General features: G+C 45.2%; 2 protein-coding genes and 1 long non-coding RNA gene across 4 annotated transcripts; 2 read left to right on the forward strand and 1 right to left on the reverse strand.

Moving 5' to 3' along the window:
- Positions 1–2,342: 2,342 nt before the first annotated feature.
- On the reverse strand, positions 2,343–6,718 carry LOC120660555 (putative ankyrin repeat protein RF_0381). The gene is made up of 3 exons (XM_039939128.1): positions 4,987–6,718; positions 3,464–4,107; positions 2,343–3,237 (listed from the first exon to the last, which is right to left on the reverse strand). Exons 1-3 carry the CDS (start codon positions 5,726–5,728, stop codon positions 2,485–2,487), a joined length of 2,139 nt encoding a protein of 712 aa, XP_039795062.1. The 5' UTR covers positions 5,729–6,718; the 3' UTR covers positions 2,343–2,484.
- A 1,065-nt stretch (positions 6,719–7,783) lies between these two features.
- LOC120660560 lies at positions 7,784–10,716 on the forward strand. Its single transcript, XR_005669645.1, has 4 exons — positions 7,784–8,032; positions 9,498–9,704; positions 10,017–10,283; positions 10,396–10,716. It is a non-coding gene; the product is annotated as an uncharacterized LOC120660560 (long non-coding RNA).
- A 2,551-nt stretch (positions 10,717–13,267) lies between these two features.
- On the forward strand, positions 13,268–25,860 carry LOC120660561. Of its 2 annotated transcripts, XR_005669646.1 has the most exons (14): positions 13,268–13,451; positions 14,014–14,101; positions 14,240–14,388; positions 15,033–15,179; positions 16,090–16,197; positions 18,872–18,971; positions 22,589–22,729; positions 23,065–23,102; positions 23,201–23,293; positions 23,465–23,548; positions 24,803–24,955; positions 25,175–25,293; positions 25,372–25,512; positions 25,673–25,860. XR_005669646.1 is itself a non-coding variant. In XM_039939132.1 (13 exons), exons 1-12 carry the CDS (start codon positions 13,284–13,286, stop codon positions 25,271–25,273), a joined length of 1,368 nt encoding a protein of 455 aa, XP_039795066.1. In that variant the 5' UTR covers positions 13,268–13,283; the 3' UTR covers positions 25,274–25,293; positions 25,372–25,837. The 2 variants fall into 2 exon arrangements, 1 of the variants encoding a protein (XP_039795066.1); XM_039939132.1 differs by having other exon boundaries at positions 25,372–25,837.
- The last annotated feature ends 1,350 nt before the right edge of the window (positions 25,861–27,210 follow it).

Consider the following 27,210-nt stretch of genomic DNA (forward strand, 5'->3'; position numbering starts at 1 on the left):
GCTACTTGCGCTTGCTGCTTGCTCTCGGCTCGTGCGCCGCGCCGCGCTACCGCTCAGCCGCTGCGTCGCCGACTCGCCGGTGCTTTGCCCCAGTAGCCTAGACAGCGGTAGCTGCCACCAACGCCTCCACCTCCGGTCCTCACCAGTCACCACGATGGTCGTTTGTGTCGGCGTCTTCGGGTCACCATATATCCAGATGCGGCGCAAAATTATACAAAAAATGTCTGCAAGGATTTAGGATTCGGTCTAGGCTATTAGTATACTAGAACTAGTACAAGCTAATAGTACTACAAGTATCTACTAGCAGTATATTAGAATCAATCAAAGAAAAAAAAAGAAAGAAGTTTCTAGTAGTGTCCGAGGATCAACTTTCCAGAACACGAACACGACGAGACTTTTGCCAAATTTCCAATCATGCATGCTCGCCTACAACAGGCGCAGCTGGCTCAGCACATGCGTGCCTATGAAACACACAAACAAATAGTAATTTCCCAGTATTCGATTCCGCGACCTCCAAACCAGGGTTTACCTTTTTGTTTTTTTTTTCCGAATCCCGCCAACCGCCGGAAACGAAATTTCGGCCGAAATTTCGCCGAAATTCGCTAATTCCGAATGGAAAGAGAATTCAAATTCAAAAACGAAATTCCGATGAATTCCGACTGAAATTTCGGTGATTTCGACCGAAATTCGGTGATTTTCGACCGAAAAATGATGTCAGTTGTGATTTTCCTACTGTTTCCGAGGTCAAATGAAAAACTTTTGAATACCAACTTTGTTCAGTTTTTCGAGATCTACAACTTTTGTTTCAGGAACTTTTTCATTTGAGCAATTATTTGAAAGTTATTTAATTATTTCAAAAACTACCAATTAAAAGTCTTGTCATTTCATGTGACAACTTCCATTTTCTCTCTTAGGCCTCAACTAGACTTTTATTATTCTTGTTATTGCGGATATGCCTATAAAATTTCAGGAACATTGGTTGATCCAATTGAAAGTTGTTTTAAATCCAGGACAAACATGATTTGAATTGGTTATCAATTCATGTGACAGTGTTTGAATTTTTTTGATTCAATTTGTATAGAGAATTGTTAAAGCATTCTGAAAGGTGTGCTTTCCTACTTCGTTACCTTTCATGCCAACTCAAATTCTACCTCATTAGACTACAAATAACCTTGTTTTTCAACTAAAATATAATTTTAGCCTAGCAAATGATCTTAGATTTGAGTGTGTTCTAGTCCTATTTGCTCAGAAGAACACCTAGTTTTTATCATATTTTTTCCGAATTTTTTATAAATATTTTTGAATTTTTAAATTTGAAAATGGAAAATGACGAAAAATACCGAAATTTCATTTCCCGGTGACTAGCGGAAACAAAAAAAAACCGAAATTTCGGCGAAATTCGACCGAAAAATTAAACCATGCTCCAAACCAAACGAGAGAAGGAACCAAAGCAAGCTAGTACTATATACTACTAGAGTCAGTACAAGCTAGTACTACAAGTGTCTACTAGTATATTTTGTAATCAAAGAAAAAGAAGTGTCTAGTAGTTTCCGAGGATCAACTTTCCAGCACGTGAACATTTTGCTAATCTTGCTATCATGCATGCTCTTATGCAAGCCTACAACAGGCGCAGCTCGCTCACTCAGCACATGCGTACATACCCAGGAAACACAGAGGCTAACTACTTCTCAAAACTAATTTCGCGTCGTCCGATCCGAAACCCAAAGAGGGCAGAACCAGCCAGCCGACCTGGCTGGAGGACGGAGCACTCTCCTGAAGAACCGGCCGGACGACGACGAAATAAGCTAGCTGATCGAAGAAGGCCACGCTGGAAAGCAAGGAGACGCAACGTGGCCTGCAAGGATGCGAAAGACCATTGAAACTTACACGCTACGGGTGCCCGAATTTAGGAACGCCATTTGGACCAATCATTTATTTGATGAAGATTATATATGTACATGGAGTTGGCAATATTCTCAACCGCCCTATACATATCCTGCATTGAGTGTATGTGTTTAACTCTTCTCTGCAAACGTTATTTGGTTGTCGTAGTTCAGTGTGGAGAATTCAATTCACCACGGGAAGTTTATTTTGTTTGCTGTGTTTTTTTTAAAAAAAGCTGTCACATTGCACCTTGTATGTGATGTATCCTCACATGCTGGTGTATCCTGCGTGCAGCTGATATGCCATTAATAACACCATGTTTTCCGTACTTTGTGCATTGTTATGAATTTTTTTTCTTGCAACCCGTAGCAAAGCACGGGCATATATCTAGTCCATTTAGAAACAAACAAATGGAGCGCGAGTATAGGAGCTGCTTACACCCACGACCCACAGACACGTACAAATTAAGACTATAGACTTGAAATGGCTCACAAAGAATTGTTCTCAAGAAAAAATTAAATACGGGCAAGGAGTCTTGGCACGGTGTCATGGGTCCACCACGTACAGCTGTCCTCAATCACATGTACGCTGGCAGAGGAGTCAATTTGGGTGCAACGGGCTCTTATTATGACCTCCCAGCAGGCTGAAGATTATGATGTAAGGCCAGAAGAGATACACCATGTTGACAATGAATGCAGTTGTTAACTTGAGCAGTGGCACCGCGCCTCCCCTTCTCTTGAGGACGATGACTGTGTCAACGAACAGTAGCCACAGGAAGCGAAGCGCGTCGAGCAACACAAGAGCCGTCATCGTGGCCGTGGCGATGGCGGTCGCCGGGGCCACCGGAGAAAGGAGTAGATAGAGCGCAAATGCGAAGGCAGCGCAGAAGCTTCTCGCGGCACCGTTCAGCAGTGCTAGCGAGATAGAAACCAGCTTGATGCGTTTCTCTAGGTCAACCGCAGCCATCCCGCAGTAGACGAGACTGAAGGTGGCTATAGCCGAGCAGCTGAATGCTAATGTGTTGGCGAGGACAAACCCGTTGAAAGCATATTTCCCGGCCATGATAGGCGTCCCAATGGGGCCAACTGGGCTCGGCGCAGCGGCGGGCGCCCTGGGGTCACCCTCGTTGTCCTCAGACCAGAGACCGCCGGGCATTGTGAAGACTGCGGCGAATGTTGCCGTCGCGACAAGCACCGAGCAGATGCCCACAATCTGCGCAAACTCCGTTATCTTTTTTGACTCTTCATCCTTGTTTAGCTTCGGAACGAGCTTTTCTTTGAAATGATCACGGCGACAGTTGCCATTCTGAGCATTTACAAAAGTCAGCGTACCAAGTATCCTACGCCGTGCATGCTGCAAGAAAAAAAAACATCGTAAAGGTCCATTATTCGCGGTAATTTTTACTGGAACTTCACATTGTGTGGCACTATAGTATTTCCTAGGGCTGAGAAGAAAAGAGCAAATTTTCAAGTGGCTTAAAATTACCACAATTAGTACAAAAACACTAAATTGAGCTTTCTTCCATTTTCTAAATAAATGAGAAATAAAGAGTAATAGTAGTAGTCGATGAATTACTTACCATCCCAAAATAAAAACCTGGTGGAGCTTTGCTCTCGGCAAGATCCATGGGGGTTTTTCCTTCATGATTTGGCAAGTTCAGGCGAACATGTGGGTTGATGATGAGAGTCTGGAATATGGACAAATGTCCTTCAAGGATAGCTAGATGCAGAGCAGTGTTCCCTTGGTTGTCCTGTATATTCAGGATCGAGTTAAACTGTGGTCTCATGCGCACAAATTTCACAATATTATGGCTCCCCTTCTCGACAGCAGTATGAAGAAAGGTCCTGCCCTGAGAATCACGCAATCCAGCGCAGCCAGGGCACTTGGTAAGAAGGATGATGACAGCAACCAGGTTGCCTGCCGAGGCAGCGACGTGCACCGGGAACAACCCATCGTTGTCAGGCTGAAACGCTGAAGAAGGATCAGCACCGACCAGTTGGTAAAGAGGAAGGTTCAAGAACCTGTAGAGTTTGATAAGCCAATTTTTCCGTGCGAAATAGATGCCCAATGAGTAAAACTCGAGGGTCCTCTCCATAAAGACATATAGGAGAAATTCAAGGGAAGGATCATCTGCTGATGCAGCGAAGTGTGTCGGCGTACTTCCAGAGAGGTCCTGTTGTTTGGTCAGGTCCTTATTCAGTTTCAGTAGAGCTGTTGTCATCACTGCAGGTACACTTAATCACTTAGTCAAACGCAAAAGAGAATAGAACAGCAGTACATTGTACAAATAGCACATATTCTTTCTTCTTTTCCTCTGAGAAAAAACAGCATACGACAAGAAACAACTGGATTTTTGGTATGTATCTAATAGCCAGCCCATATAATAGTTAGTTGTATAGCTGGATTGAAACATTAATAATTTATCTTACTTCTCTCATTCTCTCACCACTATTGGAGTTTGTGTTGCAGCAGGCTGGAAGCAGGTTGTAAACTTGCAGCCCGCTTCTCTTCTCCCTCACCATTTCTCCCCTCCAACTCAGCACAAATATAATATGATACTCCATTTAGCCCGCTTACATCACCTCATAATACTTTCTTTTAGGACCTCAAAAGTCCGTCACCAGCAAGGGTCAGAAATGATGGGCCTCGATGTTTCCAGCCAGTCATGAATAAAGGGTGTTTGGATCAAAGTGCTATTGTCTAAAAGTGCTAAACTTTAGCATTAGTTCATCCAAATAAAAATGCTAATTTGGTGGGCTTAATCTTAGCCAAGACATAAAAACTTTACCAATGATATAAGTGCTAATAGGTGCTAAACTTTAGCACTCAATTTTAGCAATCCAAACATAACCAAAGTCATCATAATCATTTTCAAATTTGTCAGGAGAAATTCATATGTTTATTAAAAAAATGCATATAATCACTTTAATTTGCCTGTATGTATAACCGTCTAAATTCACAACTAATATAAAAAGGATTGATAGCATCACGCTACTCTGTGGCACTATCTATGTAAACACATAATCCAAGGGCTCAAATTTGACTTTAATGTTAGCAGAAAATCCTAAATAGATTTAAATTTAAGGGTGAAGAGTACTTTACTTTTGCTGTGCAGAACAGCCGGATGCAGCGCATTCTGTCCAAGTGGGCCGGAGTAGGCGAGCTCCCTGTCCTCAAAAATCAACTTTTGAGCAATGTCGTTATGATGTAGCGAGGTGGCCAGGTACAACACCGATGTACCATCCCTTGCAACCACACTGGCCAACTGCTTGTCATGGGACATCAACACCTCGACCATTCGCATGCCTCTCTTGTGGCCAAAGCGAACGGCCTCGTGCAGAGCCGTCTCCCCGCGCTTGTTCTGCATCCTCAGCATGATCTTCTCCCGGTCGCAGCAGTCAGCCTGCCGAATAAGCAGGGAGGCCATTTCAGCGTTCCCCGCCCGCACGGCACAGTGCAGCGGCGTGTCTCCGTTACCGTCGCAGGCAAACAGCAGCTGGCTGGCCTTCCTGCAGATTGCCTCCGCCACCTGAAGGTACCCTGGTCTGTCTCCACTGGCCGCAACCACATGGAGTGCAGAGGCCCCCTCCGTGGCCACTGATGGTAGGTAGAGTGCAGGAGTCTCCACCTCCAGATGAACGGCGACTTCCCGGGCCAACGCTGTGGCCGCAGCCGATCCTCCGTCTTCCTTGCTGAGAAATTCCTCCAGCAGCCGCAGCTGGCCCGAGCTCGCCGCTCTGAGGAGCTCCGGTCGGCGGACCACGGCGAGGTCTTGCACGCGCTCGCCGTCGCCTTTCTTATTATCATGTTCGATTGGTGGCCTCGAACTGTTGCTTGGCTCCATCTACGACGCACGCCACGCTTGGATTGTGAATGTGATCGATGGTGGCAATATACGAGTACGAGGGTTCACTCTGCTTAGATGTGAGTGAATCGATGTATATATATATAGGGTTTTGATTTATCCATTGTCTAAATAAAAAAGCAGACGACGTTGTCCAGCATCTCACCCTTGCGTGCGCTAAATTAAAGTTCAGGTAGAGCTCGTGCCGTACATCGCTAACTACGTGATTATTGGACCGACACTTCCGAGCAGAATTTATCCTAAGCGTGCTTAGCAGGTCTTCCTTTATTCTAATATGATGCTTGGCGTCGAGCAACGGTTTGTTCCCGTAAGGCTAGAACTCCTGCTGCTTTACCCTGCATACCACGTCCAAGGCAGCATGATGAACTGGTGATGTGACACGGTAGCTGATTAGGCCAACTTCAGCGTTTGGAATAGGCTAAGATGAAGCCATGTCACTGTTGCTAGCTTAGAAAAATGAAAAAAAAAATATATTTTTGATCATCTAACTATCGCCCGAGTTTCATTTTGGCCCAGTGGTGGAGCTAGGATTAAAATCTACCTAAGGCGAATCTATCATTATTTATTTGTATAAAAAATATAACCATAAAATATGCATAAATTTACTATACATTAGATCATGAGTCGCAATTGTACGAAAATATTAGGCATTAGTTAGTAGATGTTCAATGAACATACTGTACATCAACCACTAAGTGCGGCAAGCTGGCCCTCCATCCGGCTCCATCACGCGCTGCAGCGCTGGCCGCTGGCCCTGCTCAGCTCTGCTCTCCGAGCCTCCGTTCGTGCAGGCGACCAGAAGGAGAGCGAGTGGGCTATGGCCGTCTGGGCGAGGAGAGGAACCGAGGCGACTAGACTGGCGACGAGCGGAGGAGGAGGGCGAGTGGGCTATGGCCGTCTGGGCGAGGAGAGGAACCGAGGTGACTAGACTGGCAACAAGCCGACGAGCGGAGGCGGAAAAGAAGACTGAGGGGTGCGCTGCTGGAATGCACTGGATTCTCATTCCACTCGAACTTATCGTACTTTTTGAGAAGTTTGAAGAAGGGTAGGCCCCTGTCACCGAGCCGGCTTATGAACCTGCTCAAGGCTGCCATGCACCCAGTTAGCTTCATCAGATCCTTTTTGCTTCTGGGAGGCTTCATGTACCTGATGGCATTGATCTTTATGGGGTTGGGTTCGATGCCCCGGCTGCTGACTATGAAGCCGAGTAGTTTTCCGGACGGGACACCAAACACACACTTGGTCGGGTTAAGCTTCCATTTGAATTTCTATAGATTTTCAAATGTTTCCGAGATATCTGTAATGAACTGATCACTACATTTTGTCTTGACGACGACGTCATCGACATAGGCCTCGGCGTTGCGCCCGATCTGCCCCTGGAGGCATTTCTGGATGGCCTTTTGGTAGGTGGCACCTGTATTCTTGAGACCGAACGTCATAGTGTTGTAGCAGTAAGCCCCAAAGGGGGTGATGAAGGACGTCTTCTCCTGATCCGACTCCTTTAGGGAGATCTGATGGTACTTTGAGTAGAAATCAAGAAAAGAGAGAAGGACACATCCGGCCGTCGAGTCAACGACCGGATCGATGTGAGGTAGAGGAAAGGAGTCCTTAGGGCAGTGTTTGTTGAGATCAGTATAGTCAACACACATTCTCCATTCACCATTTTTTTACAAGGACTGGGTTTGTCAGCCAATCTGGGTGCGTGGTTTCTCGGATAAAACCAGTGGCAAGGAGCCAGGTTACTTCTACCCTAATTGCCTCCTTTCGATCCTGCGCGAAGCGGCGAAGCCGTTGCTTGACGGGTCGCACCTTCTTGTTGAGATCTAAGAAGTGCTCAGCCTCCTCCCTCAGGACTCCTGGCATGTCAGAGGACTTCTATGCGAAGATGTTCCAGTTATCTCGGAGGAAGAAGGTGAGCGCACTTTCCTACGCCGGGTGAGTTGCTGGAAATTGCAGTGACAAGTACCACCGCTTGAGCATCCTCCAAAGTGACCCGCTTCGCCAGCCGGTCGACCCAAGGACGCACCCAGATAGAATGTGCTTTACTCAAAACAAAAATATTCGCCATTTGTCGAGGATCCACAGACCACAGGTAGTCATCATGCAGATCCCCTATTTGTTGAATTATCGTAGCATGCATACTATTTCAGTAATTTGAAAAGAAAAGAATCATTTTGAGTGGTTTTGACAATAGGTCAATCTGGTAAACTTATGGATGCAAGAAGAATTGATGACCCGGTGTTGGGTAGAGATAGCTGCATCAGATGTCCAGACCATTCCATTGTAATATTCTTCTCTCAGTTTTTAACTTCAGCTTGGCCTTTTCTCAGCAATAGATAATTTTGATGCGAAAATTTATAGCCATTCAAACACCTGCTTGCCGGGACTTGGAAGTCATAAGCATTTTATGGGATGGCTGATATGGATGTATGGCATAACAAAAGCTGAGCCTAAGGGCACAGAATTTTAAACTTAATAAAAATGTAGTAAATCATTATATGAGATATCCGTTGTTGCCATTAAACTTAAAAATTTTATATCAAACAAACAAACAACAACATAGCTTTTTTTCCCAAGCAAGTTGGGGTGAGCTAGAGATGAAACCCGAAATAAATAAGTTCAAAGTTCAGGCACATTGATAGCTAGTCTCCAAGCGCTCCTATCCAAAGCTATCTCTTTAGAGATATTCCAATCCTTAAGGTCTCTCTTAACCGACTCATCCCACGTCAGTTTAGGTCTACCTCTATCCCTCTTTACATTATCGACCCGCTCAAGAATCCCATTACGCACCGGCGCCTTAGGAGGCCTTCGTTAGACATGTCCAAACCATCTCAGCCGATGCTGGATAAGTTTCTCCTCAATTGGTGCCACCCCGACCCTATCCCGAATAACTTCATTTCGGACTCTATCCCTCCTTGTGTGCCCGCAAAACCACCGCAACATCCGCATCTCTGCTACACTCAGTTGCTGGACATGTCGCCTTTTTGTAGGCCAACATTCAGCACCGTATAACATCGCCGGACGAATTGTTGTCCTATAGAATTTGCCTTTTAGCTTTTGTGGCACCCTCTTGTCATAAAGGATGACAGAAGCTTGCCGCCATTTCAACCAGCCAGCTGAAATTCTATGCCTAACATCTTCATCAATGTCGCCATCCTTTTGTAGCACCGATCCTAAATACCGAAAAGTATCCTTCTGGACCACCACTTGCCCATCTAGACTAACGTCTCCCCCCTCATGCCTAGTCGCGCTGAAATCGCACATCATGTACTCGGTCTTGGTCCTACTAAGTCTGAACCCTTTCGACTCTAACGTGCGTCTCCACAGCTCTAACTTCCTATTAATCCCTGCCCTACTCTCGTCAACTAGCACCACATCATCAGCAAAGAGCATACACCAAGGGATCTCGTCTTGTATATCCTTTGTGACCTCATCCATCACTAAAGCAAATAAATAATGGCTCAATGCTGACCCCTGGTGTAAAAATTTTATATGGCTGAATGAACAAATGCTTGCTTCAGTATCCAAGCAAGGTATATTAGTCACATCTAAAATGGTTTCTGGCCCATTTCTGGTGACCCAGTTGATGGTTGTCAAAACTGTTATGCCTCTGAAAGTCTGAATCTTTTTAGGCCTCTGCATTTTATTGTGTTATGTTCATAGCTATAATAATTGTTAGGGCTCTTGGCATTAAAATGGACATCACTATCCACTATCCAGTGAAATGTGTGATTGATTCATGGTGCAGGCCTGTGGTCAAAACTGTGCTCTTTGGTGGATTTGGCTTATCATATAACCACAAAACTAAAATTGATGAGATGAGGAAGCAGAATAAAGTCGTGGTGGTGTTTTCCTATTAAGAGCACCTTTGCTCGCAAGATAGAATCACTTGGTGCTTAGGCCACCAACGACGGCAGTCTATCCCAAATTATTTGCATTGCTCAATTCCCCAGAGGTACATCAAAGAACTTTTTTTTTTCCTGAGATGGTATGTCAAAGAACTTGGAAATATTGCTCCCTTGCATTTTTCCTATGTTTCAGTTGAATAGTGGCGGTGGTGTTTTTCGTTCCTTATTTTTTAAAAGATATAAAAGATTGCTTAATTACTGTCCATCAATCCATCATCCATGCTGGATGGGATTTCCCATGTATCATGTATGCTCCACTAATTTCTTTAGAAAGATGCAAGTGAAAACTCGACTTGTATGTGTTGTTTTCTCAACAGCAGTTTGCCATATTCATTGTTTTCAGTGTGTCCTTTTTTTAGGGTTGCCACCTAATTCACTTTGGTCACGTGGACATTGCGTGATCTTATCCAGAGCTCTACCATTGCGATGTGATAGCAACAGGAACTTTCAGGCTTGCCAAGGAAACAGAAAAGAACCAAAATAGCGCTCATGATGTACACTGCCTGGAACATCTCGTCGGAGAGGAACCAGCACATTTTCGAGTTCACTCAGACGGATACGGTTCAGGTGGCCCAAGAGTTCATATCTACTTCAACAAAGATGCAACATTCTAAACAACCTAGGAAGTCTGTAACACTCTTAACACTATTCGTCAAAGTTAAATGCTCTTGATATGATGATGCTATGCCATTAGCTATCTAACTAAAATTTTTGTTGTGGTGATGTATTGTATACCAGAATGTGAGAGTTCTAAGGAAGTGGTTGGTCATAGATCTACTGAAGTGGTTATGGAACGAGGTCCAAGTTAACATTCCTGAAGATATAGCTGGAGCTCTAAAGAACATATGTAACACCTGAGTGGAGAAATATATCTATTTAAATTAATGCCATACCATGGCTGATCTGAGCAAGAAATATGGATGGATCTTGCTACATTTTTTAAGTCTTGTATGCTGGTGTTGGCCATATTTTAAATTCCCATATCAGTCAATAATCAACATTAATGGATTGAGACAAGTTCTTATGCTACATTATTATTGTTATTAATTATTAATTTTATTTTGTTGAATTTTGTGATTTACATATTCTTGATTGATTTGTCTATTTGGCGGAACTCTTACACAATAGTGTATATTATGTAGCTCCGTAGAGTTATATATAGAATTAGTTTTAAACATAGAACTCGAAATGTGCAAAATCACGAAATAAACAGGGCACGTGCATAACCACTAGTATAAACAAACAGGCGAGGATGAGACCGTTCTGGAGTGGATAGGAATGATCGGCCAGGGCCGACCCGACTGACTGATCTCCCGGTCCAGTCATCGATCGGCTCATGCCTGGCTGCCCGCATACTTTAGATGAAAGAAAAAAAGGAAGCACAATACTGTCACTGTTCAAGTTTCTTCGTCTCCGTCTCCAATCCTGCTAATAGCTAAACAGAGTTACTGAGATGGATCAACCCAAATACAAAGATTGATCAGGGCTACAAGATAAATCAATGCAACCAAGAGCTTGCGCATATGTATTATTTGGCGCAAAGACACGACAGTACAATCAAACTAGATGGAGATTAAAAAAAAACTTTGCTTTCCTTAACAAAATGCCTCCTAAAGAGTTATTATAATCATCCTATAGTAGTTTTGAGTGCGGCTTTCTGAAGCCTAGAATCTTTTTCATTTAAAAGTGAAGTCTGAAGTGCTGGCAACTCCAGGTCTCCAACCAAATTTATTTTGCTTCCAATACAAAGCAAGGCTAAAGTGATCTTTGGTTAAAAAAAAACAGCTAGATCCTTCAGGAGTAGCGGAAGCGGTAAAAAGGAAAAACGCAAAAAAAAAAAAACCCAACAAAACGGCATTTAGCCATTTAGTATTTACCAACGCAATCGCAGCATCCCACCGTCATCCAGCGAGTGCTAGCGCGTTAGCATCTCCAACGACACCACCACTTCCTGCCCTTACTTAGCAGAAGTTGTCTTAAATTTCTGGGATTGTATCTTTTTCCGTCAACTCCAGCAACAATCTTCTTATTCAGCCTCTACTTCTATTATGACATGTGGAAGCCACTTGTGAGTCTTCCCTCCACCCTTTCCATTATGACATGTGGGGGCCAATACTCAAACTTATCTGCTCATCTTCTCTCTTCTTCCATTCATTTTCTCTCCTCATCCAGACCGCCCGGCTCGATGCGCCGGCGGCACGCTTCCTCTGCACCACCACTAGTGCCCTCTTGCAGGACGCGTGGGCATGGGCGTGGAGCCCTGCACTTGCTGTGTGTTTGGTTGGGAGAAGGGGTCCAACCCGAATGGGTCGAACCACTTTTTGCAGTGTTTGGATGGAGGCAGCAAGGGGCGGAGCAGACCCAAGAGGGGAATATTCGATGGAGATGCGGGTTCGCTCCATCCCACGAAATCTGGCGGACGAGTCCGCTCCGCTATGCTTTGACGGTGGCGTCTCTCTCCCGTCACTCTGCTCCCCCATCTCTCTCCCGTCTCTCTGTCGCCGGCCAAGAGACGCCACGGGTGCCGGCGCCGGCCACGGCGGAGGAGGGAGCTTGCTGCGGCGGCCTGGGCGGAGAAGGGCACCGGCGGCGGCCACGGCGGAGGAGGGCGCCAGCGGAGGAGGCATGGTGGAGGAGGGCGCCGGTGGCGGAGGCATCGCGGAGGAGGGCGCCGGCGGCGGAGGCCATGGCGGTGGCCGGCGGGAGGGCAGCGCCGTGGTCGGCCGACTGGCGGAGGCGGCGGATGGGGCCGGCGGGCCGAGCGCGCGGCGGCGGCAGCGCACAGATCCGGCGGCCCTGGCCATGGTGGCGGCCGGCGGGAAGGCGGGGCCGGCGGGCGAGGTGGACGCCGGCGGGCTTGGGCGGAGATGGAGATGAGGTCGGGCGAGAGGGAGGACCGGAGGAAGAGGATAAGGGAGAAGAAAAAGTAAAAAAAGAGAGAGAGGGGGATGACATGTAGGTCCATTCCTTACACATGGGGTACAGTGAATAGTGGTATAACAGCGTCTAACGTCATCCGTTTTCTGTTTCTTGACTCCACCAACCAAATAAAAAATTAGAATCAACCCAACCCAAACTAAAAATGAACCAAACATAGTAGAAGTTGGAGCCATCCCCAAAACAAGAGATGGAATCAACCCAACCCATCGCGTCCCGAAACCAAACACACAGTTGGTGTCATTGTGGTGGAGGTGGTGGTGGTCGGCGTCGGCCCCGCCATAGCAAAAGGACAAGGATGATGAGTAGAGGCTATGGTTGGGAGGAAAAAGTTAGGCGTGCGGTTGAGTAGAGGCCTCAATATGCATCCGTGAGACATGAGTTAGGAGAGAGGAATTTGAAAGCCTCCCTACTCAAAGAAGCCAGATAGGATCTCTGCTAGAGTGGATTTTTTACCTCTAATTTCTACTTTTCAAAATAGATTTATATAGAGGCTGAAGTAGAACTGTAGAGGACAGTGGACACGCTGAAAATGCTCGAGACGGCCTTATACGGGTGGCTTACGCCAACTCTGCTGTCTCCTCAATTCCTCAATCACCGGCCATTCAAGATGCGCCCGATCCTGGCCGTCCATCACATAAATTCCCCCCCCCCCCCCCCCCCCCCCCCCATCCCGTCGACGAGGGTTTATGCGCGGCGAGCCGGCGAGACCACCAGTCCACCACCGCCCACCGCATCTCGCACAGAAAAACCCCAGCGCATCCCTCGCCGCCGCCCGGCGCGCGGCCATGGTGTCGCAGCACGGCATCCTCCTTGCCGTCAGCATCATCTCCGACCACTTCGGCCCCCTCGTATCGGTAAGCCCGCCTCCGTTCCTTCTACTCCTCCTCCCCTCCCCCTCGTTCCTCGCACACTCGCGGAGCGACCGCGCGCGCGCGCGAATGCGGTGACCTAACGCCCGCACTCTCGATTCCCCCTTCGCAGAAGGTGTGCGGCTGCCTCCTGCGCATGATATTGGTCTGTGACAGTTGAAAAGAGAAATAACGGACATGATCTTAAGTCTTCACATACAACTTTTCTTTAGTTGTTGTGCTATTTCTGCCACTGAAATGACTTTCATTTCATCTAGTTATCTATCAGAAAGAATAGTGTGCTGTAACTTTAGGGGTGTGTTTGGTTGCCGCCTAGGCATGCTGCAGTTTGCCATGCCGAAGCTTTGATGAACTGCCTCAATGTTTGTTTGGCACCACGAGTTTGCCACACGAGTTGATTTTTACCGCCTAAGCTCGCCATAGGTGTGGTGAACGTTTCATCTGTCACACTTTAGGCGCGGTACCCTTAAGTGGCAGCCAAACACGCCCTAGGTCCCAACATATTTTAGCTATCGTTTGCATTTTGATGACATTTTACAACTTGCAGTCAGAAGCTCTTCTTGAAGGATTACTTCTGAATGGCAGGCTAACATTTGATCAACTTGTGTGGCGAACAATCTCTAAAATACCAGATGGTATGTCTTTTATTGAAGTGGTTATCTGACCATTATTTACTCGTTTGCTTTTTTATTGTCTGAACTTTGGCCTTTTTCAATGGCATGATTTGTTTTTCAACTTTATTCCTCCTATTAATGGGTCAGTACATGTTTCAGGCAGCCCCAAACCAACAAGGGAAGAAATACGAATGAACTTCAACAAACTTGTATATGCGCATTATGTGGAACGTTGCCCAAAACCAGAACCTTTTTTTGATCCGCTTATAGATGAGCAGCCTACGTCCACAAGGAAGCGAGCTCCTAGAGTAACTTTTATTCCTTATTGGCCATTATGGGTATTAGTTTGTAGTGTTTAGAGTTCTGGACACATTCTACCTTGCTCCATAATGATTGATGCTCGTTTTGTGTTACAATAATATTCTATTTTCATGGAATTTGTTATTTCACAAAGCCCATTGAGTGCCCCTGTTTTAATACTGTAGTAGAGAAGGCATTTGATAGCGGCATGCATAGTCCGATACCATGTAATGTGAATGTCTTTGATGTGGTACCTCCTTTGTTTGTGGGCATTGCTGGCTTGGACCTGTATTACAAAATACTTGCATCTGATGATGTGTGAAGGAATTGATAAAAGTTGACTAGTCTAGATGTAGCCATAGAGCATTCAAACCAGATTGTTAGATCACTGGTTAAGGAGTGTCATGACTGACAGACTGAAAGTAGATGAGAGCAGGGATAAAAAGGGAATAGCATACTATTGCCCCCACATGAAAAGGAGTTGTACATCTTGTTTTGATCCTGGGCTGCTGATGAAAACATATGTTGCCATTAACTACGTTTCTCATGTTCTGGTTTTTGTCTCCACCCCTAATACCACCATCTTGATCTTGTTACATGTTATATACATCATGATTGGCTGGGTGAGCTGACAAATATATCTTTGGGACAGGCTGTTGAGACGGTTCTTTCACTTGAGCAAAAAGTTGTCCGTACTGCAGCTTTATCTGATGCTGAAAAATTTTCTGAGATTCCATACTCCATGGAAGAGTCATCGAATGCAAAGGATGATGATCATCATGCTGTTGCTGGTGGAAAGGTATTATGCTCTTTCAGTTATAGCTTATCATTATTTTGTCATTTGTTGGCTTCATGCTTACTGAACAAAATGTCTATGATGATCCTGATTCTGCCTTCCTTGTGTTAAACTTGAAAAAGCAACATGATATTCAGGTTATTGTGATTGAAAACGATGATATATAGACCTAGAGAGATGTCAAATCTATATTCTTACTTAGACATAGATCCAAATGAGTGATGTTTTTGTTGTCCACACCTCTTTTGTATTTTTTAGCTTAATTTTTGCTAGATACCTTCTTCATTAATATGATGATATTCCTGCATGTTAGCGATTTTTTTGACCCAGATAACACATTTTAGTGGTATAGATTTACTTATTTCGTTAATAAAAACTTAGGTTGATTGGCAGACACATTTGCACTGCATGGTATTCAGGATATATAGGCTTGTGAAATGCCAAAACTGAAATTTTACTTAAATATGGATCCAAATGAGCGTTATCTTTGTTATACAAACTCCTTTCTTATTTTGAGCTCAAATCTTTCCCAGACAATACATTTTCTGGTGTCCGTTTAGTCGTACTGAAGATTCGCTAAATTAAGTTCTGGATCATTTACGGATAAACACATTTAATGGTGCGGATGTAGTCTTAATTAGAATCCACCAAATCTTGGACAGATGTTTGCCCTTTTTATGAGTTGCAATACTTCTCCTTCTCTGAGATATTTCTGCCACACATCATCATTGTGATCCACCTAGTCGAGCACTAGATGTAACTTTTTCTTTGTTAGAATTTACATCATAGTCTTTTTCATGAAAGCTTCAAAACATGCATCATTCGTTTTCATTATATAGTATTACACTGTTTGAAATGTATGAAATATGCTTCTCTGTTCATCTGCTAATTATCTTAATCATTGTTTTCTCAGCGGAAACATGAAGCCCTAGAAGTAGATGAAGAGGATTCAATAATTGCAGAAAATGAAGTACTCTGGCGGGCAAATTTTGAGAGGTTCATATTTTGTTTAAAGAAGAAAGTGAGTACTCTTTTTTTTTCTCTTGAACATGCTTATGTACTCGTAGCACTACTATATATAGCAAATTTATGTAGGTGCATGTATTCATGTTTTTTCCCATGTGCATTTGTGCTTACCTACTCTTCCATGTCTGCAAATGGGACTTATTGAAGCAGAATCCTAGTCTAGCTAATTGCAAGCCAATTTATTCTAATTATGTGTTTTTTCCTAACTAATGCTACCTTTGTTCTTAAGTATATGACACCTTTGATTTTTTTCCTCAAATTAGTTAAGTAAAGTAAAACAAGTACCACTAGATCTATCATCAAATGCATGTACTTTTGGTTTGACTTGCAATTTATCTATTGACTGAAACATTTATAGAAAAAAGATGAAAATTCAAATGAACGAACAAAGTCAGTGGTGTCATATTTAAGAACGGAGGTAGTATATCCTATATACAAGCACAGTGCAACCTTTACCAGATATAATTTCAGGGGGGGGGGGGGGGGGCGAGTCTTCTCGAAATTATATGAACAAATCAAGGTTCAAGAAAACGCTAGGCGCTAGGCCACTGACTAGCGCCTAGGCTGAGTAAATGTTGATTAAACGCGATTAAACGTTTGCATGTTTTTTTATACTACTGGGCGCAATACGATACTGTACCAGAAGGCCAAAATGATGAATTGTAAAGGCACATAAGTAGAGACTTTTACCTGCTGTTGCACACTTGTTCTTGACTTCATGTTTGCTCCTCCTTGGCTTCCTACATTCAACAAACAGCTGATTGCAAAAGCCTGTCAATCAAAGAGATAGTACTTAGCAATCTGAAAACATTCATAAATCATAATTCAACAATAATAGAAGGAAAAAGAGTAGAAGCTTGTCTTGTAGGGACAGATCTAGTGCTGCACATGTCAGTCCATTCAATCTTCCAAACAGCACCACAAATCCACAATAATGCAAAAGGGAAAAGGCTCAGAAACCACAAATATATCTTAAAGACATCAGTACATCACTCATAAGTTGCATTGCTGACTTCTCTCACAAGTCAGTCACATCTCACAAAACACAACAGACAACAAACAAGATAATAAATTAAGTTCATGACACAACAGAAATTAAAGATAACTAGAGTAGATAACTTGGCAGCAAGGTTCCCACTATTCCTCATGGCATATAGGCACTTATGTTCTGAATTTCATCTCCATCATCCTGGTTCTCACTATCCATGTCCACTCTCATGGCCACAAAGAAGACACTTGACCCTGTTCTTGTCATTTGGATCACAGAGCCGTCCCCACTCCCATCCTATGTCAGATGACTTCCTCTTCAGATTGTTCTCATCCTCTGTCACTGCAGGAACTTCAGTAACTTCAGGTGTCGACATCCTGCAAAGCAAGGTGCAGGGCACAACTCAAACAAGGGAGACAGATACAGGCATACAGCAGACCAGCAGAGTAGCAATATTGCATTCATGTTGTAGTAAATACTAAATAGATCCCAAATTGCTCAAATCAGATCAAGAAATCAAGCAAATCGATGGGGAAACAGCAACAGATGACACAAAGCAATCAATTTCATGCAAAGGATTGAAGAAATCACCTGAGGCAAGGACACAGGGAAGTGGCGGATCAGGGCGCCGCCGCTGGGAGCGCGCAGCTGCTGGGAGCGCGCCGCCTCTGGAGGGCGCCGCCGCCGGGAGCTGGGAGGGGCCGCCTCGGCTGCTGCTCCCGTCGTAGCCAGTGCCCGGCGGGGACCCGAGGAATCCAGGCGCCCGGCGAGTCGGGGTCGGGGTTGGGCTCGGGGAAAAGGAGGAAGGGGTGGCGGCGAGAGAAATAGCGGCGCGAGAAGCAGGGTGCGGCCCGCAAAACCTAGCCGCCAGCCCTTTACCTGCCCGCGCGCTCTTTTCCCCTGCGCGGGAAAGTTCCCGCCGGTCGCCCGCCCTTCCGCTGAACGCATCGCGACACATTTTACCCGTTTCCTCACCGTTTAAACTCCGCCGCGCACATAATCGCTCTGCCTAGGCGCGCCTAGCGCTTTTATCGCCGCACAGGGCATAATCGATGCGCTGGGGGTCCGATTACCGTTTACTCGCGAGTAAATGTACGTTTTTTAACGTTTTCTCGAACATTGGAACAAATAGAATTAAGAACGGATTGGAACTACAGAAAAAAAAGGTTTACCAAAATAAAAGTTCATATATGTTAATTTCACATCAGATGTAGGTAAGTCGAACTTCGCTTCTCTAGAAAGAAAAAAGAACCATCCACCGGTAGAGACGTCCCCTTGGCTGTGCCTTTAGAGAAGGGAGTACTGAACCCTTATAGAGAAGTTACTCACATGCCCTGCGAGCACCTGGGTTTGAGCCCGAGTGGGCGGCCTCTTAACTGGAGGATCTATCAACCAAACCATTGCTCGGTTCTCTATGTAAAGACATCTTGCAGAAGCTTATCATCTGTGGCACATAGTTGGGTGTACTTTACAAGTTAAGTTGAAGGAAAATTCAAAACTGTTAGCTTCACAATTTATATATATCATGTCTCTACATGCATGGGGTACAGAAAAAGAAGAAACAAATACTAACAGCACATTTGTTATACATTTTATTTGTCTATACATGCTAAGTGCAGGTCTGAGAAGCATGACCTTGAACTATGTCAATGCCTACTGCTTATACTTTCTTGTACTGAAGTTCTGTGCAGACCGAAAGAAAGCAAAGCTGAAGGTTGGTACCCTTGCTATATGGGAAGCATTTTTTGAGGCCAATGTAATGAACAATGACAACAAGACTGGTAACATCCAATATCTTGCTCAAATGCTCTCAATACTAGACCATGAAATATAAGTATTATGCACATTACCAGGAATTGAGCCTGGCTCAGTTTGTTGCGGATGTGGATGTTATCCACACCAACCAAGTTCAATCCTTGTCAAGGTGAATTTGGGTACCTATTTCGTATATAATATGAAGCCACATGGTTGGTCCTAGCTTGATCCAGCTTTTGTTTTTTTAATAGCTCTCCTGCATATTTCATGAAGTTAGACTATTTTTATCATATATCTCTGTTCTGAATGTGCATCTGTTTTTGTCTTGCCTCATGGTGCTGGCTGCAGAGCTGTCAAGCCAAAAAAAAAAAAAACACTTGCTGTGCGTCCACAGCTCCAGCTCGAAGAATTCTTGGAGCTGTGTATTCCTAACCCCAGATTCGTGGGGCTGAAGTTCTGTGTACTCAGCAAGTGTTTTACGATAGGATAAAAATATATATTAGTCAAATTTATTTTAGCTTACAACCATAGTCACCGAAGTTCTCGGAACAATGGATCGAGGAATGAGGAACGGGGAACGAGGAGCGGTGTTTGGGATTGATTTGTACACTGCGGGAACGAAAATGTTCCCCGTTCCCGTCCCCGGAACAGCGTTCCTGGAACGTGGAACGCACCCTCGTTCCACAAACCCGGTGACTATGCTTACAACCTCAAATCTGTCATGGAGCTATTAGCTGGAGCCGTGCCAAATAGAGCTTTACTATAAATTTTATCTATACCTATTTCTAAAGCAAGTAAGGTTTCATCTAAAGGTTTGGTCCGTTTGGTTTGGTCTGTCTCGTGTCATTGACAGGTGAACCTTAGTCCATCCCGTATGCGTGTCGGACCAGCCCCCTCCGTCCACGACTCGATCACGTAGATCTCACAAAATTAACGCATGGGCACCTATACGCATCCGATACCTATACCAACTTTGTCCGTAGCAATGCACGAGCATAATTGATAGTGTTAGGTATAAATATACCGGATATCCAGAGATTAAGGGTTAAGGGCTAAGACGCTTCATCAGCCAGCGTGATAGTGTCACTGATTAGCCCCGACCTACGTGGAGGGCTTTCCGCCTCGTCTGAACCAAGGGGCGGGCCGCGTCCACCCGACCTAAGGGGCGCGCCTCCCACCCGACCTATTGGGCGGGCCCGCCTCGTCAGGCGAACGAACAGACAGAGGAGGAAACGCACCTGGCCAGTTTGTAACCCGCCGGCAGCTGCCCTAACTAGACGAGAACCACGAACACTCCACCTCACCGATCTTAGAGACTTGGGACGCCGGTCCCTCTCTCGCTCGTTTGTAACCCCCTACTTCAAAGTTCAAACCAGTGCAAGATACACGAGCAACACGAACTGGACGTAGGGTATTATGCCTTGCGGCGGCCCGGACGAGTATAAATCCTTGCATCTTCATGCACTACCATCCGCCCACAAACGCGCATCCACAAAGAATCACTAGCCGGTGCTAAAAAACACTGATAGCTAGGTTTATAGTAAACCACAATGTGATAGTTGTTCATTAAGTTGGTAATTTTGAACCTTTTTATCTGTATAAGGGTCTTCTATGGACCAATTTGGAGCATGTCATAAATTTAATCTCCACTATTTATAAAGCAAGCAATGATTCCTCTGTACGTCAATCGGAATCCTAATTGGAACCCGAACAAATCAATCCGAATCCCAATCGGAACCAGAACAATCAATACCTCATGCGGTCGTGGCACGACTTGTACACGGAGTGAAAGAGCACAAAATTGGTGGTTTGTGTTCTCATGTAGGTTTGGGTAAAATTTATATTACCCGTAGCAACGCACGGGCGCAATGCTAGTCCATTTCAAAATGCTACTCTATATGCAATGACCAAAGAGGCATAAAATCTTGTTAATAACTGATGGTAAAAGAGCATACCCAGTGCCGTAGGTTTCCCGCACTGGGCGGGGTCTGGGGGAGCACCAAGCTTTTTCGGCACAAATGTGCAGAGGCTGAGAATCGAACCCGGAACCTTCCAGTTACAGATGGTAGACTCTATCGCTGCACCAGGCCTGCCCTTCTTGTGAATAACTAACGACATTAGACCATTATTATTGACATAAGAGGCCACTCTATTGTTAGCATCATCAGTAGCAGAGATGAAGGATATAAAACACAGTAATAATTGCAATGTTGATCTCTCTGTAGGATAACTGTTCTGAAATGAGGAAGCCCGATAAACTGATAAACTATTATGAAGTGACTAATAGTTAATTCAACACTGGTATGGCCTTAGATGAAGTTGTGCTGTTTTATCATTTTCCTGACTCCCTAAATCCTAAATTTCATTTCCTATTTGATCCTCACTTTACTATACAACAACAACAACAACATAGCCTTTTTTCCCAAGCAAGTTGGGGTAGGCTAGAGATGAAACCCGAAAGAAATAAGTTCAAGATTCAGGCACATTGATAGCTAGTCTCCAAGCGCTCCTATCCAAAGCTATTTCTTTAGAGATGTTCCAATCCTTAAGGTCTCTCTTAACCGACTCATCCCACGTCAGTTTAGGTCTACCTCTACCCCTCTTTACATTATCGACTAGCTCAAGGATCCCATTACGCACCGGCGCCTCAGGAGGCCTTCGTTGGACATGTCCAAACCATCTCAGCCAATGCTGAGTAAGTTTCTCCTCAATTGGTGCCACCCCGACCCTATCCCGAATAACTTCGTTCCGGACTCTATCCCTCCTTGTGTGCCCGCAAAACCACCGCAACATCCGCATCTCTGCTACACTCAGTTGCTGCACATGTCGTCTTTTTGTAGGCCAACATTCAGCACCGTATAATATCACCGGACGAATTGCTGTCCTATAGAATTTGCCTTTTAGCTTTTGTGGCACCCTCTTGTCACAAAGAATGCCAGAAGCTTGCCGCCATTTCAACCAGCCAGCTGAAATTCTATGCCTAACATCTTCATCAATGTCGCCATCCTTTTGTAACACCGATCCTAAATACCGAAACGTATCCTTCTGGACCACCACTTGCCCATCTAGACTAACGTCTCCCCCCTCATGCCTAGTCGCGCTGAAATCGCACATCATGTACTCGGTCTTGGTCCTACTAAGTCTGAACCCTTTCGACTCTAACGTGCGTCTCCACAGCTCTAACTTCCTATTAACCCCTGCCCTACTCTCGTCAACTAGCACCACATCATCAGCAAAGAGCATACACCAAGGGATCTCACCTTGTATATCCCTTGTGATCTCATCCATCACTAAAGCAAATAAATAAGGGCTCAATGCTGACCCCTGGTGTAGGCCTATGTTAATAGGAAAGTCAGTGGTGTTTCCATCACATGTCCGGACAAACGTCGTCGCATCTTTGTACATATCCTTAATGCATCCTCACTTTACTATACACAATAAAAATGTTGCGATCTTTTGGGGCACTGTGGGGTGGCGGCATTTCTTATGTGATCTGCATATATGATTATTTTTTTTGGTTTCCAAACTAAAAATTTTGAAAGCTATTTGATGAAAAAAGTATCAAATTTGACTGTATTTTGGCAAAGTTTCAATTATTTTGATGAGATGAACTACTTTAGTAATGAATTTCCGACTTTTGCAGTGACATCACCAATGAATGGAATTTTGGAGAGAGTAGGACAGAAGGAAGGAGGTTCATCAATGACAGTGGATCAGATAATAAGTGTATTGAATGATCTGGAGTGCATTTCTACCACTAGGGACCCAGAACAATTCACTTTCGGTAAGACTTGTATTTAACTATTTGTTGTACATGAACTGGAGACTGTACTGTTGTATCACTGTATACATGAATTGTCTAGTTATCTGAATTCCTCTCTGCTTGAAACTTTAATGCATCAGTTTGGTATCATTTTTTTGGTAATACAACCTTAACTCTGCTCTTGTGAGGTTTCTGACCTAATGCTGGTGGTTTTGACTTAACATGCTATTTACCATGTAGCGTTTCTTGAACACTGATGTAATTCTTGATTTGGACTTCCACTATGACACTATCAGCCTTGACATTATAAGCTATTTATGTAAGATTTTTGCATGACAGTTGTGTGTTCTTTGCAGATTTAAACAAACTGGTCGAGACATGTCGAAACGATGAGGTACGTGAATGCTTTACTGTTTCATCCTTTTATTGTTTAGGGTTACTAAAATATCCTAAAATCAGACCCATATTGGTTCCTCTTCTTTGTGCGTATAGGTAGAGTCTCTTGTGAAGAAGAAACATGGGCAAGAAGCTTATACAATCTTTAGGTTATTGCTGAAACAAGCCGGTCCCGTTGAGACCGATGAAGTAAGTAATTTTCTATGCCAAGGAAATTGCACTCTTCTGCTATGTTTTCAGACACATTTTATATGCATCAATGATGCATTGATCTTCATTACGCTGGTGTGTTCATGTTTTTTTTTATTATTCACTCTCTAACTTCAGAGCATGATGCTAGACTTCCATCGAAATTTGCAGATTACTGACAAGACAATTCTAGACAAGCAGATTGTTCATGAAACTTTATACAAACTTTGGAAGGATGAATACATAGATTCAGAGGTTTGTTCCATAAACTCTACACATGTAGCGTTTCTTGCTTCGACAAATTTTTTTTGTCTACTCCCATCTTTTTAACAATACTTTTGTCCCTTTACTTTGGAGTTGCTGCTTCAAAATAGTTTTCAGTTGAAAAAAGTAACAGTTACTTATTGCAATGTTTTTGCTCTCTACCCTACTTTAATGATGTGAAAGGGGTTGACTGATTTAGTATGTCATTTAATAGGGCATATCTGGACATTTCTTGCTAACCTTCTCTTACTGACCTCTGGGTTTTTGAGTGGTATATCTGGAAAAAATATTGCCAAATAGAATGATTAGTTTGGAATGAAGAAAATCTCAGACTGTTTTGTCTTCCATGTCTATTGAACATTGGTGTACTTATACATCGATGGATGCTACCAGACAGGCTACATTATCATCTTCAAAAATCTTCAGTGTGCACATGATTGGCACAATGGAGGCTGTTAATGTGCATCTGCCAGTTGGGTGGGTGGGTGTTTGTGGTGATGGTGGTTTGATTGGGCAGATTTACATATTACTTACAATATGCTTTGAGATCTAAGGTTACAAGGCGACCCTGAGTTTTCTCAGGGTCAGAAGAGGCAGAGAAAATGCCTTGACCCAAGGTCCAACAACCAAGTGCTGAATTAGTGTGAGTCCCATGGACTAGCCATTGCATCTCCAGGAGGCTCACTTTTGTGAATGTTGCTTGAAAACTAAACTTTTAACTCCTCAACCTACACGGAGAGTTCTGCTAGCAACTACATATTTAGCTAATCAATAATTTAGGTAAACACAAATAATTTATATGAAGTGATTTTACGCAACTGCCAATTCCTAAAGCTGAAGGCCAGAACAGGAAAACTTTATATGCTTATATTACCCCTGTTCTTTATGCTTTTGCTTGCTCTTAATGATTTACTAGTCTAAGAGTCTAGTACAAAGTAACTATTCTTCTCGGAACATATCAGCCGTACCACCATAGTCCTTGCCAAATATAATACCATTTTATGGAGAGTTCAGTTTTTATTTTCATGGAGCAAAAGTTTCAGAATACTTCTACCTGATCGATAGATTAAGCCAAGCATGGATTCAGCAGTGAAGACAATTGCTGAACTGTTACACTTGCCAGTTGCCGCGCATTTAGTAGAGTAGTAGTGAGTTAAGTATTTGCAAGCAATATTGTTCTGTACTTTAAATGGACACAACAAAAGAACTGCTCCTGCTGGGAATATAAGTCAATTATTTTTGCAGAGAGTCCCTTCTGCGGCATCAGGAACAGGAAATGCACAGTTTTTTGTTTGGAGAGTGAAAAATACATATCGGGAACACTACATCGATCATCTTTATCATGCTGCTTTAAACTTGCGCCAGATGGTCAATTGTATGGCTGAACTTCTACTCGAGGTTAGCTATTAATCATCTTTGGCAATTACAATAATTCCTTGTAGTAAGTTGCCATACTTGAAGTCGCATTCTTTAATCTAGAATACAAATTGCAATGTAAGTTCCTGGGCTTGCATCCCATGTTTGCTGTATCTTGTTGCCAGAATTGATCTTGATGCAAAGTCAGACAATTTAGAGTACACTGCTGCGCATCAGAACCTCATGCATTGTTTATTTCAGGGTACAAAGGATGAAACCAAACTTCGGAACAGAAAGAACATTTTGATCCTAGCTCTCACTAGACATGATGAGTCCCTCATGGTGTTCCATGACTTTTGATAACACAAGAACAGATGCTGGCATGTCATATTAACACGCTGTACTGGGTAAACTTACTAAATATCGTAGCTTACCTGTGTGCATGTTTCTTCTGTCAGGCGGCCTGTCAGTTGAGCAACCTACATGAACCAATACTAGTGTTCTTCGACGAGTACTTGCTGTGTCATTGCTTCCAGTTTGAAAGTGGAAAAAATGCCAACCATTTGGTTTAAAGTCGAAACTTTTGTGCTGTCTGTCAGGTAAATTTGATCTGCTAATTGGATTCATTTGATATGCACCGATCACTTGCTGCCCTTTTTTCCCCACTACAACTCCAGCCATGATGCCATGATGCCAAATAGTTTTATTCTTTGGTGCCAAAAGCACTGGCTGACTATCCGCTCAGTTGTGTCACATCAGTGTCAGCGGAGATCATGCTCTACCCTGGCCGTTGAACTGTACAGGATGCTGCATGCTGGTCCCACTCCCACGCATATTCATGTCTTATTGTACGGCCGTTCATTGCCATGCCCTGACATGATTGGTTACTCCACTGGTTTGGATTCAGCACGGCTTTAATGTGTTCACTTGGCTTGTCAGCCAACCAGTAGCAGTGTTTTTTTCTCATGTCAAATCAGCACCCGTCAACAAACCATCAGTCAGCCAGTAGTATTTTTATTTCATAATAAATCTGCACCAGCCACAGCCAAACGAACAGGGCTGAATCGAGCCGGCAATAAACACTCAATTTTGCTACGAAAGCAAAAGGCGAGATGCCGAGATGACAACAAGGTGGAGCAAGCGAAGCAGTCGCCGAGAGGCCACGGTTGTTGCAAAGTCGTAGCTTATCAGGGTTTCAGGCGGTAGTAGTAACGGCCTGATTGCTGTACATTATCCTGATCTGGAGAGTCGGCATGCAGATCGTGCTGATGCAGTAATAGGCTCTCCGCACTGGGATCTCTATCCCACTCTCTATGCATTTTACAGTTGGAGTTTGGAGAGAAAACTCCCGCAGCGGGGCTCTCTAAATGCTGCGCTAAGTTAGCGCAGCTCCTCCCGCCCGCAACTCCCAGCGCGCGGGTACGGACAGCGCGCTATTGCCGTCCGGCCCAACCACCCTGCCTTCGCGCCGCGGCTCGGACCGGAAGGAGCCGCCACCGTCCCCGCCGACGGTCCACGTCGGAGGAGCACGGCCGCCACCCCAAGCCGGCCATGGACGCACGCGGGAGGTGGCGGCCGTCTCGCCGCGCGGCCCGCCATGGCCCCACGCCGGCAATGGAGGGAGGAGGGAGAAGAGAGGAGGAGGAGGGAGGAGGGCGGTTTGCGCCGCCACCGCGAGGGCCGCGCTCTGCTCCCTGCTCTCTGCCGTGCGCGCCCTTGCTCCTCCGCCCCTGCTCCGCCCGCGGACGAGCTCATGCCCCGCCGCCGCGGGCGGAGCTCGAAGAGCCGACGAGGAGGGGGCGCCGCGGCGAGCTCCATGGCCCGCGCGCCCATCCCGGCCCTGCTCCACCCCGCCATGGTCGCCTGGACTCGCCGAGGCCGCACTGCCATGGGGAAGGCGGCGCGGAGTGGAGGAGTCGTGCTGGCGCGCGCCGGCTGCCCCGGTCCGCCGCGCCGGCCATGGGAGGCGAGGGAGGTCGGGCCGCTCGCCGGCCGCCATGGGCTTCGCGCCTGCTCTCGCCGTTGCCCCGCCGCAAGCCCTGGTGCGGCGACGGCCTCGACACCGCCACCGCCCCCTGCCTCTCCACCCCTGCTGCCTCCTTGCCCGCCGCCCAGATCCGCCGCTCGGCCCCGCACCTGCCCCCGCCGTGCCGTGCGCCGGCCGCCCTTGCCCCTCCGTGCTGTGCGCCGGCCGCCCCCACCCTGCGGGCCGCACGCCATGGCCGCCAAGGGAGGGTGCAGTGCCCGTGCTCCCCTGGGGCTGCGCTGAGCACCGCCCGCGGCGCCATCGGGGGCTG

This window comes from Panicum virgatum, chromosome 2N (genome assembly GCF_016808335.1).
Source record: "Panicum virgatum strain AP13 chromosome 2N, P.virgatum_v5, whole genome shotgun sequence".
In the NCBI taxonomy this organism is placed as follows: Eukaryota; Viridiplantae; Streptophyta; class Magnoliopsida; order Poales; family Poaceae; genus Panicum; species Panicum virgatum.

Excerpts from the sequence above, each read along its gene's own strand:
- LOC120660555 (XM_039939128.1), bottom strand. The coding sequence starts at position 5,728 with ATGGAGCCAAGCAACAGTTCGAGGCCACCAATCGAACATGATAATAAG. Across the intron at positions 4,108-4,986 it reads GGCTGTTCTGCACAGCAAAA|TGATGACAACAGCTCTACTG; the intron begins GTAAAGTACTCT and ends GTGTACCTGCAG. Across the intron at positions 3,238-3,463 it reads CAGGTTTTTATTTTGGGATG|CATGCACGGCGTAGGATACT; the intron begins GTAAGTAATTCA and ends TTTTTCTTGCAG.
- LOC120660561 (XM_039939132.1), top strand. The coding sequence starts at position 13,284 with ATGCGCGGCGAGCCGGCGAGACCACCAGTCCACCACCGCCCACCGCAT. Across the intron at positions 22,730-23,064 it reads CCCAGAACAATTCACTTTCG|ATTTAAACAAACTGGTCGAG; the intron begins GTAAGACTTGTA and ends TGTTCTTTGCAG. Across the intron at positions 23,103-23,200 it reads AGACATGTCGAAACGATGAG|GTAGAGTCTCTTGTGAAGAA; the intron begins GTACGTGAATGC and ends TTGTGCGTATAG.